The 14,457-nt window shown below is 44.6% G+C and overlaps 1 protein-coding gene across 1 annotated transcript in view; it reads right to left on the bottom strand.

The window, feature by feature from the left end:
• Positions 1-13,080, bottom strand: part of LOC137306114 (NACHT, LRR and PYD domains-containing protein 3-like) — a 60,346-nt gene extending 47,266 nt beyond the window's left edge. Inside the window, 1 exon segment of the mRNA XM_067975175.1 lies at positions 13,063-13,080. Coding sequence (XP_067831276.1) covers positions 13,063-13,080 — 18 coding nt within the window.
• Between the last annotated feature and the right edge of the window lie 1,377 nt (positions 13,081-14,457).

Raw genomic sequence — 14,457 nt, 5'->3', positions numbered from 1 at the left:
TTCTGGAAGATTACAACCAATGCATCCACTATCTCAGTAGCCTCTTCCGTTGAGACCCTCGGATGCAAGCCATCAGGTCCAATGGACTTGTCAGCCTTCAGACCCATTAGTTTACCTAATACTATTTCTCTAGTGATAGTGATTGTTTTTAGTTCCTCCCTCCCCTTTGCCCCTTGATTTTCTACAATTATTGGTATGTTATTGGTGTCTTCTACTGTGAAGGCAGATACAAAGTATCTGTTCAATTCCTCTGCCATTTCCTTGTTTTCTATTATTATTTCCCCAGTCTCATCCGCTAAGTGACCAATGTTGACTTTAGCTACCCTCTTCCTTTTTATATACTTGTAGAAACTTTTATTGTCAGTTCTTAGATTTCTTGCTGGTTCACTCTCATCATTTATTTTCTCCCTCTTTATTATTCTTCTCGTCATCCTTTGCTGTTTTTTTAAAGTTTTCCTAGCTTCGGGCTTACCAGTAATCTTTGCCATGTTGTCTGCTTTTTCTTTTAACCTGATACCATTCTTGACTTCCTTAGTTAGCCATGGTTGGTTCACCCTTTTTGTGGAGTCTTTCCTCCTCGTGGGAATCTATTTTTGTTGCGAGTCGTAAAATATATTTTTAAATGTTTGCCACTGCTTTTCCACCATCATACCATCTAATCTGTTTACCCAGTCCACTTTTGCCAATTCCGCCCTCATTCCTTTATAATTGCCCTTATTTAAGTTTTATACAGTCGTTTCCGCCCCAAGATCCTCGCCCTCAAATTGGGTGTGAAATTCTATCATGCTATGATCACTGCTTCCCAAGAGATCCTTTACTTTGAGATCATTAATTAATCCTGTTTCGTTACCCATTACCAGATCCAAAATGGCCTGTTACCTGGTTGGTTCCCCGACGTATTGGTCTAAGAAACAGTCCCGAATACACCCTATGAACTCCACCTCAGGGCTATTTTTGCCAATTTGATTTGTCCAATTTATGTGGAAGTTAAAATCTCCCATGATTATTGCATTACATTTTTTACAAGCCCCCCTAATTTCCTGATATATATTTTGCCCTACAGTTTAGCTACTGTTAGGGGGCCTATACACTATTCCCACCACTGATTTCTTTCCTTTGCTATTTCTTACCTCCACCCAAATTGATTCGACATCCTGATCTTCTGAGTCAAGATCGTTTCTCACTATTATACTAATTTCATCCTTTATTAACAGAGCTACCCCGCCACCTTTAACTTTTTTCCTATCCTTCTGAAATGTTAAATAACCCTGAATATTTAACCCCCCAACCTTGGTCAACTTGCAACCACGTCTCTGTAATGGTCACGAGATCACACCCATTTCTTTCTATTTGTGCCCTAAATTCATCTATCTTATTACGAATGTTGCGTGCATTCAGGTAAAGAACCTTTAATTTTGCCTTTTTACCATTCTGTCCTACCCCGACCCCATTTGCTAGTGCACTCTTATGTTTGTACGCTCTGCCCCTTCCTGACACACTCTGTTTATCATTACTCCATCACTTTCCTGTATGACTTCCTTATCTTTTCGCTTTATCAATCTAAACTTCGCCCCAACTGAGCACTCCCCCCTTCTATTTACTTTAAAGCCTTCTCTACCGCCCTAGTTGTTCGGTTTGCCAGAACACTGAATACAGCATGGTTCAGGTGCAGCCCGTCCCAACGGAGCAGCTCCCTCTTTCCCAAATACTGGTGCCTGTGCCCCATGAATCGAAACCCACTTCTCACACGTGGTAAACAAGGTTGGTGACCTGCAGGCGCAAATAGTCACACGGGAATACGACGTCGTGGCGATAATGGAGACCTGGCTCAAAAAAGGGCAGAATTGGGTACTAAATATTCCTGGTTACAAGGTGTTCAGGAAAGATAGGGAAGGAAAGAAAGGAGTGGAAATGGCAGTATTGATTAAGGAGAATATTGCAGTACTAGAGGGAGAGGATGTCCTGGAGGGGTCAAGGACAGAATCTATTTGGTTCGAGTTAAGAAACAAAAGAAGTGCCATCACACTACTCGGTGTATTCTATAGGCCACCAACTAGTGGGAAGGTTATAGAGGAGCAAATTTGCAGGGAAATTACAGGGAGGTGCAAAAGCTATAGAGTAGTGAAAATGGGGGACTTCAACTATCCTAATATAGACTGGGATAACAAAAATAATATAAGGGGCACATAGAGGGAGGAATTTTTGAAATGTGTTCAGGGTAACTTTCTTAACCAGTACGTTTCCGGCCCAACGTGGAAGGAGGCATTACTGGAATTGGTTCTATGGAATGAGATTGGCCAAGTGGAGCAAGTGTCAGCGGGGGAGCATTTAGGGAGCAGCGGTCATAATATCATAAGGTTTAGAATAGCTATGGAAAAGGATATGGACCACTCTAAAGTAAAAATACACAATTGAAGGAAGGCCAATTTTAATGGGATGAGAACAGATCTGGCCCGGGTAAATTGGAATCAAAGATTGGCAGGCAAAACTGTAATTGAACAGTGGGCAGTCTTTAAGGAGGAGATAGTTCGGGTATAGTCTAGGCACATTCCCACAAGGCAGAAAGGTAGGGCAACTCAAGCCAGAGCCCCCTGGATGATGAAAGAGATAATGAGTAAGATGAAACGGAAAAAAGGGGTGTATGACAGATGCCAGGTTGATAAAGAAGTGAGAATCAGGTAGAATATAGAAAGTTCAGAGCGGAAGTGAAAAAGGAAATAGAGGGGCAAAGAGAGAGTATGAGAATATAATAGTAGCCAACATAAAGGGGAATCCAAAAGTCTTCTGCAGGCATGTAAACAGTAAACGGGTAGTAAGAGGAGGGATGGGGCCGATTAGGGACCATAAAGGAGATTTACTCATGGAGGCAGAGGGGATGGCCGAATTACTAAATGAGTACTTTTGCATCTGTCTTTACCTAGGACGGTGATGCTGCAAGAGTCTCAGTCGAGGAAGATATAGTTGAGATACGGGATTGACTAAAAATTGATAAAGAAGAGGCACTTGAAAGGCTAGCTGTACTTAAAGTAGATAACTCACCCGGTCCGGATGGGATGCATCCTCGGTTGCGGAGGGAATTAAGGGTGGAAATTGTGGAAGTACTGGCCATAACCTTCCAAGCATCTGTAGATACGGGGATGGTGACAGAGGACTGGAGAATTGAAAATGGTGCACCCTTGTTCAAAAAATGGTGTAAGGATAAACCCAGCAACTATACGCCAGTCAGTTTAAGCTCAGTGGTGGGGAAACTTTTACAAATGATAATCCGGGACAGAATCAACAGTCACTTGGACGAGCGTGGATTGATTAGGGAAAGTCAGCATGGATTTGTTAAAGACAAATCGTGTTTAACTAACCTTATCGAGTTTTTTGATGAGGTAACAGAGAGGGTAGATGAGTAAAATGTAGTTCATGTGGTGTATATGGACTTTCAAAAGGCGTTTGATGAAATGGGCACGGTAGACTTACCATCAAGATTGCGGCCCATGGAATAAAGGGGGCTTTAGCAACATGGAAACAGAATTGGCTAAGGGAGAGGAAACAGAGAGTAGTGGTGAATGGTTACTTTTCGCACTACAGGGAGATGTTCATGGTGTTCCTCAGGGGTCAGTGCTCGGACCACTACTTTTCTTGATATATATTAATGACTTGGACTTGGGTGTACAGGGCACAATTTCAAAATTTGCAGATGACACAAAACTTGGAAGGGTAATGAACAGTGAGGAGGATGGTGAAATACTTCAAGAGGATATGGACAGGCTTGTGGCACGGGCAGACACGTGGCAGATGAAATTTAACGCAGAAAAATGCGAAGGGATACATTTCGGTAGTAAGAATGAGGAGAGGCAACATATACTAGAGGGTAAAACTCTAAAAGGAGTACAGGAACAGAAAGATCTGGGGGTATATTTGCACAAATCGTTGAAAGTGGCAGGGCAGGTTGAGAAAGCGGTTAAAAAAGCACACGGGATCCTGGTCTTTATAAATAGTGGCATAAATTACAAAAGCAAGGAGGTGATGATGAACCTTTATAAAACATTGGTATGGCCGCAGCTGAGGTGTTTTTTTCCAGTTCTGGGCACCGCACGTTCGGAAGGATGCGAAATTAGAAATGGTGCAGAAGAGATTTACGAGAATAATCCCAGGGATTGGGGACTTCAGTTACGTGGATAGACTGGAGAAGCTGAGGTTGTTCTCCTTGGAACGGAGAAGTTTGAGAGGATATTTGATAGAGGTATTCAAAATCATGAACGGTCTAGACAGAGTGGATAGAGAGGAACTGTTCCTATTGGCAGGAGTGTCAAGAACCACAGGACATAGATTTAAGGTGATTGGCAAAAGAACCAAAGGAGACATGAGGAAAAACTTTCTTACACAGCGAGTGGATATGATCTGGATGCACTGCCCGAGGGGATGGTGGAGGCAGATTCAATCATGGCCTTCAAAAGGGAACTGGATAAGTACTTGAAAGGAAAAAAAATGCAGGTTTCGGGGAAAGGGCATGGGTGGGGGGTGGCGGTGAGACTGACTGGATTTTTCTTGCATAGAGCCAGCACGGACTCTATGGGCCAAATGGCCTCCTTCCGTGCTGTAATCTTTCTATGATTCTATGATTCTTGATGCGGTGGCCAAGTGGTTAAGATGTTGTGCTCCTTATCCTTTGGGCAGTGCGGCCACAGGCTCAAGTTCTGGCCTTGACTCTGGGGCAGTGATGGTTCTGAATCTTGCAGCATCTATCCTGTTGGGCAAAGCGCGCCTTGGACTCGCCCAATGCCAGTCTACTGGCCCACCTCAAAATATTCCCAATCCAGTGTCCCTTGTAATCTGTGTTCAAAGTGCCTCGTTTCAACGGCTCCTTTGTCCTAGTGGGCTCTGACAGATGTCGGTGATTAAACGAATTAAATCCAAACATTTTCTGTTGTGATTGGAAGACTAAAGTCGTCTCTTTCTCGAGCAGTTTAGTTTAAATTAACAAATATCGCTGCACCCATTCCGTTCTCTCTTGCCTTATCATTCCAGAAAAAATCGGACCTTTAAGTACAGGAGTTTGGCTTTAATCCGACAACACTGGTATACGGTATTGATAAACAGTAACAGGTGGTCATTTAGATAACTCACAGATTCTACCACAGAGACTGTTCAGCTGGAAGAATTGTAATATTTATATCGCTAGTCGGCTTTGCACAAAGACACCTAAAACATTGTAAGCCCCTTCTTTTAATCTAGTACTATCCTTAAATTCTCTACTTAGGCACGGATAGATCACTTTTCCTGTGGAGTTTAATTCCTCAGGGGCTTGTATATTTAATAGAAATTAGAAATTATGAATTAATTCATTTAATGTGTGCCATTGTGTATCTACCATCTCACAGTTCTGTGTTCCATCCTGTGTTGAACCAAACTCCGTTCCTTTAGCAACTGAAAAATCATCCTCATCGTCATTTGCAGAGAACAGTAAAACGGGATATAACGAAAGAGCAAAAAGACAAATGGCCAATAAAACTTCATCTTAGTCACCGTTTACAGCTGCTCTTGACCAATCTTTTGTTTCTTAACCTGTCCCATCAGCACCTTCCTGACCTTGCACCATCATCCCTTTTGCCATTTAATCACTCTTTCCCTCAACTCCCCACCACCGCCCCATTTCCGCTGACTCTACGTGTTCAAAACCTCAACTCTTTGACATCTTCCAATTCTGACGAAACGTCTTCGATCTGAAATGTTAACTCTGTTTCTTTCTCCACAGATGCTGCCTCACTTGCTGAGCTTCTCCAGCATTTTCTGTTTTTGTTTCAGATTTCCAGCATCCGCAGTATTTTACTTTTGATCCTAATCACTGTTGCTGGCCTCATATTAGATAGGGGACTCCCTCAAAGCTGCCTCACAGTTGTACTAAACTATTTCAAGGCGATGTCTGAACATAAATCATGTTATGCTGTTCCAAAAAAAAGGGTGTCCACGAGTTGTTGCCACGGGTACGGTAGCATAGTGATTATGTTACTGGACTAATAATACAGAGGAGTGGACGAATAATCTGCAGTCATGAGTTCAAATCCCACCACGGCAGCTGGGGAATTTAAATTCAATTAATTAAATAAAATCTGGAACAAAAATAATAGTACCAGTAATGCTGGCCATGAAACTGTTGGTTTGTCGTAAAAACCCATGTGGCTCCTTCAGGGAAGGAAACATGCCGTCCTGACCCGGTCTGGTCGATATGTGACTCCAGACCCACAGCAATGTGGTTGATTCTTGTGCCCTATGAAATGGCCTAGCAGGCCTCTCAGTTGTACAATCTCGCTTAAAAAAAAAGTCATAATAAGAATGAAAATGGACGGACCACCTGGCATTGTACACGACAAAGGCAAATCAAGCCCAGTCGACCCTGGCAAGTTCTACTTACTAACATCTGGGGAATTGTGCCAAAATTGGGAGAGCTGTCCCACAGACTAGTCAAGCAACAGCCTGACATAGCCATACTCACAGAATCATGCCTTTCAGCTAACATCCCAGACTCTTCCATTATAATCCCTGGGTATGTCCTGTCCCACCGGCAGGACAGACCCACCAGAGGTGGCGGTACAGTGATATACAGTCAGGAGGGAGTGGCCCTGGGAGTCCTCAACATCGACTCCGGACGCCATGAAATCTCATGGCATGAGGTCAAACATGGGCAAGGAAACCTCCTGCTGATTATCACCTATCGGCCTCCCTCAGCTGATGAATCAGTCCTCCTCCATATTGAGCACCACTTGGAGCAAACACTGAGGGTAGCAAGGGCACATAATGTACTCTGGGTGGGGGACTTCAATGTCCATAACCAAGCATGGCTCGGTAGCATCACGACTGATTGAGTTTGCCGAGTCCTGAATGGCACAGCTGCCAGACTGGGCCTGCGGCAGGTGGTGAGCGAACCAACACGAGAGAAAAACCTACTTAACCTCGTCCTCACCAATCTACCTGTCGCAGATGCATCTGCTCATGAGAGTATTGGTAGGAGTGACCACCGCACAGTCTTTGTGGAGACGAAGAACCGTCTTCACACTGAGCACACTATCTAACGTGTTGTGTGGCACTACCACCGTGCTCAATGGGATAAATTCAGAACAGATCTAGCAGCTCAAAACTGGGAATCCATGAGGCGCTGTGGTCCATCAGCAGCAGAATTGTATTCCAGCACAATTTGTAACCTCAATGGCCCGGCATATTCCTCACTCTACCATTACCAACAAGCCAGGGGATCAAACCTGGTTCAATGAGGAGTGTAGAAGAGCATGCCAGGAGCAGCACCAGGCGTACCGAAAAATGAGGTGCCAACCTGGTGAAGCTACAACACAGGACTACATGCATGCTAATCAGCGGAAGCAACATGCTATAGACAGAGCGAAGCGATTCCACAACCAACGGATCAAATCAAAGCTCTGCAGTCCTGCCACATCCAGTCGTGAATGGTGGTGGACAATTAAACAACTAATGGGAGGAGGAGGCTCTGTAGACATCCCCATCCTCAATGATAGCAGAGCCCAGCTCTTCAGTGCAAAAGACAAGGCTGAAGCGTTTCAACCATCTACAGACAGAAGTGCCGATCACATGATCCATCTCGGCCTCCTGCCGATATCCCCACCATCAAAGAAGCCAGTCTTCACCCAATTCGATTCACTCCACGTGATATCAAGAAACGGCTGAGCGCACTGGATACAACAAAGGCTACGGGCGCCAACAACATCACGGCTGTAGTTCTGAAGACATGTGGTCCAGAACTAGCCGCGCCTCCAGTCAAGCTGTTCCAGTACAGCTGCAACACTGGCATCGACCCGACAATGTGGAAAATTGCCATGGTATGTCCTGTCCGCAAAAAGCAGGACAAATCCCATCCAGCCAATTACCACCCCATCAGTCTAATCTTAATCATCAGCAAACTGATGGAAGGTGTCGTTGCCAGTGCTATCAAGCGGCACTTACTCACCAATAACCTGCTCACCGATGCTCAGTTTGGGTTCCGCCAGGACCACTCGGCTCCAGACCTCATTACAGCATTAGTCCAAACATGGACAAATGAGCTGAACTCCAGAGGTGAGGTGAGAGTGATTGCCCTTGACATCAAGGCAGCATTTGACAGAGTTTCGCACCGAGGAGCCCTAGTAAAATTGAAGTCAATGGGAATCTGGGGGAAAACTGTCCAGTAGCCGGAGTCAAACCTAGCACAAAGGAAGATGGTACTGGTTGTTGGATGCCATTCATCTCAGCCCCAGGACATTGCTGTAGGAGCTCCTCAGGGCAGTGTCCTCGGCCCAACCATCTTCATCTGCTTCATCAATGTCCTTCCCTCCAGCATAAGTTCACAAATGGGGATGTTCGCTGATAATTGCACAGTGTTCAGTTCCATTCGCAACTACTCAGATAATGAAGCAGTCCATGCCCGCATGCAGCAAGACCTGGACAACATCCAGGCTTGGGCTGATAAGTGGCAAGTAACATTCGCGTCAGAAATGTGCCAGGCAACCAACATCTCCAACAAGAGAGAGTCTAACCTCCTCCCCTTGACATTCAACGGCATTACCATCGCCGAATTCCCCACCATCAACATCCTAGGGGTCACCATTGACCAGAAACTTAACTGGACCAACCACATAAATACTGTGTCTACAAGAGCAAGTCAGAGGCTGGGTATTCTGCGGCGAATGACTCACCTCCTGACGCCCCAATATCTTTCCACCATCTACAAGGCACAAGTCAGGAGTGTGATGGAATACTCTCCACTTGCCTGGATGAGTGAAGCTCTAACAACACCCAAGAAGTTCGACACCATCCAGGACAAAGCAGCCCGCTTGATTGGCACCCCATCCACCACCCAAAACACTGACTCCTTTCATCACCGTCTCACTGTGGCTGTAATGTGTACAATCTACAGGATGCACTGCCAAGACTTCTTCGACAACAACTCCCAAACCCGCGACCTCTACCTCCTAGAAGGACAAGGGCAGCAGGCACATGGGAACAGCACCACCTCCACGTTACCCTCCAAGTCTCACACCATCCTGATTCGGAAATATATCGCCGTTCCTACATTGTCGCTGGGTCAAAATCCTGGAACTCCCTTCCTAACAGCACTGCGGGAGAACCTTCAACACACAGACTGCAGCGGTTCAAGAAGGCGGCTCATCACCACCTTCTCAAGGGCAATTAGGAATGGGCAATAAATGCTGGCCTTGCCAGTGAAGCCCACATCCCATGAACGAATAAAAAAAAGTCAATTCATCTCAACAAGTCCGTCCAAGTTATAAATCTCCTTCTGCTGCAAGCATATTAGCGCAGAAAATACTTTTGCTCTGATAGTGGAAAACTAATGAACACATTCCAATGAAAGTGAACAACAGCTTGCATTCACAGATCCCCTTCAATGTAATAAACATTCCCAAGGGGATTCACGGAGGAGTGAGCAAAAACAGCAAAAAAGGAATAAGAAGATATCAGGGGAACTGGCGAAAACCTTGGTCAAAGTGTGGTTTTAAGAAGGGTGTAAAAGGAGGAGAAGAAAATAGAGAGACGGAAGGGTTTAGATTGATTTTCGCGAGGAGAATTTAGATGTCTGAAGGACAATAATGGACCCCCGGCAAATTAAGGAGATATTAGGAGGGATGACAAAACCTTGAAGCAAAAGATGGGTTTCTTGGAAAGTCTGAAAGGCAGAAAGTACTTGCCTTTCTATAGCCCATTTCAAGACCTCAGGACGTCCTAAAACAGTAAATGAAGTATATTTTGAATTGTAGTCACTGTTGTAAAGTAGGAAACGCGGCAATCAATTTCCACACAGCAGCAGTGAGGAAAATGACCAGAAAATCGGTTTTAGTAATGTTGGTTAAGGAATAAATAATGGCCAGGACACCGGGAAGAGCTCCCCTGCCGGGCGATTTTTTATCTCCAGCTGAGAGGGCAGATCGGCCCTCGGTTTAATGTGACCTTTGAAAGTCAGCACAACCGACAGTCCAGCACTCCCACAGTACTGACCCACAAAGAGTACAGCGCTCCCTCAGTACTGACCCTCAAACAGTACAGCACTCCCTCAGTACTGACCCTCCGACAGCAGTGCACTCCCTCAGTACTGACCCTCAAACAGTGCAGCACTCTCTCAGTACTGACCCTTCGACAGAACAGCACTCCATCAGTACTGACCCACAAACAGTACAGCGCTGCCTCAGTGCGGCACTGCAGTGTCAGATTGGATTCTGTGTTCAAGTCTCTGGAGTGGCACTTCAAGTCACAACCTTCTTAATCAGAGGCGGGATTGCTACCACTGAGCCACGGCTGATACCTGAAAGGGGGAGGGGGAGGTGGAGAGCATAAGAACATAAGCAATAGGAGCAGGAGTAGACTCCTCCACCATTCAATAATATCATAGCTGATCTTGACCGCAACTCTACTTTCCCGCCAAATCACAATATCCCTTGATTCCCTTAGAGTCCAAAAATTTATCGATCTCAGTCTTCAATATAGAAACAAAGGAACATCGGAATATAGGAACAGGAGTAGGCCAGTCAGCCCCTCGTGCCTGCTCCGCCATTTGATAAGATCATGGCTGATCTGTGATCTAACTCCATAGATCTGCCTTTGGCCCATATCCCTTAATACCTTTGGTTGCCAAAAAGCAATCTATCTCACATTTAATTTAGCAATTGAGCTAGTATCAATTGCCGTTTGCGGAAGAGTTCCAAACTTCTACCACCCTTTGTGTGTAGAAATGTTTTCTAATCTCACTCCTGAAAGGCCGAGCTCTAATTTTTAGACTGTGCCCCCTACTCCTAGAATCCCAAACCAGCAGAAATAGTTTCTATCTATCCACCTTATCTGTTCCCCTTAATATCTTATGAATTTCGATCAGATCACCCCTTAACGTTCTAAACTCTAGAGAATACAACCCCAATTTGTGTAATCTCTCCTCGAAACTTAACCCTTGAAGTCCGGGTATCATTCTAGTAAACCTACGCTGCACTCCCTCCAAGGCCAATATGTCCTTCTGAAGGTACGGTGCCCAGAACTGCTCACAGTTGCGGTCTAACCAGGATTTTGTATAGCTGCAGCATAACGTCTGCCCCCTTGTACTCTCGTCCTCTAATATAAAGGCCGGCATTCCATTAGCCTTATTGATTATTTTCTGCACCTGTTCATGACACTTCAATGATCTATGAACCTGAACCACTAAGTCCCTTTGGAACATCCATTGTTTTTAACTTTTCACCATTTAGAAAGTACCCTGTTTTATCCTTTTTTGATCCGAAGTGGATGAACTCACATTTGTCTACATTGAATTCCATTTGCCACAGTTTTGCCCATTCACCTAATCTATCAATATCGCTTTGTAATTTTATGTTTCCATCTACACTGCTTACAATGCCACCAATCTTTGTGCCATCGGCAAACTTAGATTTGAGACTTCCTATGCCTTCATCTAAGTCGTTAATAAATATTGTGAATAAATTTACGCAACAACCCTCTGAGCCCTGAATGACCGACCCCTCAACCTGAGACTATGAACCCTAGTTCTAGACTCTCACCAAAGACCTGCGCAATTGCACAAAGACTTCCTTACTCTTGTACTACAACCCCCTTTCCTAATTGCTTGCTGTACCTGCATGTTAATTTTCTGTGTTTCGTGTACAAGGACACCCAAATCACTCTGAACACCAACATTTAATACTATTTCACCATTTAAAAAATCTTCTTTTTTCTATTTTTCCTACCAAAGTCCCCACATTATACTCCATTTGCTAGCTTCTTGCCCACTCACTTAACATGTCTATATCCCTTTGCAGACTCTTTTCATCCTCCTCACAGCTTACCGTCTCACCTAGCTTTGTATCGTCAGCAAACTTGGATACATTACACTCGGTTCCTTCATCTAAGTCATTATTATAGAATGTAAATAGCTGAGGCCCTAGCACCAATCCTTGCAGCACCCCACTCGTCACAGGGTCAATAGAAAAGAGATCTAAGCTATAATCTATGATGTATATTGTAACCAGCTGAGACCTAAGCACTGATCCTTGTGGCACCCCACTAGTTGCAACCTGCCAATCTGATAATGACCCATTTATTCTGCTGGAATGGCGGAGCAGGCTCGAGGGGCCGATTGGCCTACTCCTGCTCCAATTTCTTATGTTCTTATGTTCTTATTCCTACTCTCTGTTTTCTGTCCGTTAGCCAATCCTCAATCCATACTAATATATTACCCCCAATCCCATGAACCCTAATCTAGTGTAACAACCTCTTACATGGCACCTTATCGAATGCCGTGTGAAAATCCAAATGTACTAAATCCAATGGTGCCGCTTTTTCTACCCTGCAGGTTACACCCTCAAAAAATTCGAATAGATTTGTCAAACACGATTTCCCTTTCATAAAACCGCGTTGACTCAGCCTAATCATATTATGATTTTCTAAGTGTCCTGTTACTACGTCCTTAATATTAGATTCGAGCATTTTCCCTACTACTGATGTCAGGCTAACTGTCCTATCGTTCCCTGTTTTCTCTCTCCCTGCTTTCATGAATAGCAGGGTTATATTTGCTACCTTCCAATCCGCTGGGACTGTTCTACAATCTAGGGAATTCTGGAAGATCAAAAGCAGGGGCTGGGGAGAACGTGGATATGGCTGAAGGCACGGACGTCAAAAGTAGGGCAAGTGGACTGCGGATGCGCAAGTAGCCAGGAGTGGAGAAGCAATGTTTGGCTGGGACTGTCGGGTTGGAGGAGGTTACAGGGATAGGTACGGGGGAGGCCCTGATGGATTTAATTGTAAGAAGGAATAAAAATAAACTACAGGATAATGAGGCTGGAGTCCAAAGCAGGTCAATAAGGGCATGGGTGATTAGTGAGTGATTCACCAATAAAAAAAGCCATTGGTGGGGATGGAATCCGTGTCAAGGATGTGGAGATTGTGGGGCCAAAGATCATGACTTCCCGGTTTTTAACTAGAGGAAATTGTGGCTCATTCCAAACAGAATGTGGGTCTGACAACACAAAGGCATTGGAAGTGTCAAGAGGGGCGATGGTTTTGTCAGCGTACATCTGAAAGCTGGTCCATGTCTGCAGACAGTGCCACCAAAGGGCAGCATGTAGATGAGGAAGAGGAGAAAGCCATGTGTTGAAACTTTAGAGATATCAGAGATAACGGTGATAGGATGGGAAGAGAAGCTTCGACTGTCTATGATCAGATAGGTGAGTGGAACCAAGCATGGGTAGTCCCACCAGAAGAGGCCAGCGTACAATGAATGAAGAGTCATGGGTGGGGCTGCGGTAGGTTAAAACTAGGGAGGCGTGGGCCTTGACGGATTTAAACTCAGGGATGAGAATTTTAAATTTAAGGGATTATGGAACAGGGAGTCAGTGAGGCCGAGCTGGTGCTGGTTGGACACGGACAACAGAGATTTGGACGAGCTCACCTTTATGGAAGGTGGAATTTGGGTGGCCAGTCAAAAGTGCATTGGAGAAATGGAGTCTGGAGGGGACAGGGGCATTGATGAGGGTTTCAATGAAAATGGGCTTAGGAAGGAATGGAGGTCGTGAGGGAATCACAGGGTCGTTGTTGATGGAGGTCAAATCTCGTGCCATGAGTTCAGCTCGGTGTTACACGGGACCAATTTTACTGGAGCCGTTAACCAATGTCGAATAAACGGGTAAACAACTGCAGTAAAATAGCGGAGAGAGGAATGTTAATGGGGCACGTTCAGTGTCCGTCCACTAATATCACCCACAGTCATATCTAGGCTGCAATCCTCAACCTGCCCTTTAACTGTTCCTGTGTCAGAGACTCAATGTTCATATTTTACCCGTGAAACTGCAGGAACAGAGTGAAACAGGTTTGCTCGTGTCCCTGGATTCAGTCTACACTGCGGAGAAATCGGTATGAATTATAAATGAATCTTCAGGAGTGAACATGGTCAATACAATGATATGAAAACTGTAAATTAAACCGTTCATTATTGTTGAACCAATCCTGTATGAGCACAGCTTTTAACTTTATTCCTGAAAGAGGTCTGATTAAGATAATGCCCTGGATATTTAGTTATATGTGTTATATCTACCACATGATTTACATCGGAGTAAAAGCTGCTGATGTAATGTGTTTGTTCATGTGACTGTAACTAATAGCAATGATCCGGAGTGTAACCGTGTCAGTGGAGACTTATCCCCTGTATAAATCAGGGCTCGTTGGAATGAATGACCTCAGACTGTCTGCCGGAGCTGTGGTTTGCAGGCCAACAGAATTCAGTGCTTCTCACAGAAATGCATTATTCAGTAATGGTTCAGATACAACTCATATATTATCCTATTCTTGCAGCGGTTGGAGTTTCTGGTGAGCCTTTATCTCAGATGCTAATGGTGTAAATCGGCGTCAACTCTGCTGCTGCACTTGGCAAATCATTTTTTTCTCCCATGATGTTTGATACAGTTGCTGGTT

This window comes from Heptranchias perlo, chromosome 42 (genome assembly GCF_035084215.1).
Source record: "Heptranchias perlo isolate sHepPer1 chromosome 42, sHepPer1.hap1, whole genome shotgun sequence".
Lineage (NCBI taxonomy): Eukaryota > Metazoa > Chordata > Chondrichthyes > Hexanchiformes > Hexanchidae > Heptranchias > Heptranchias perlo.
This window is presented reverse-complemented; position numbering and strand designations above follow the sequence as displayed.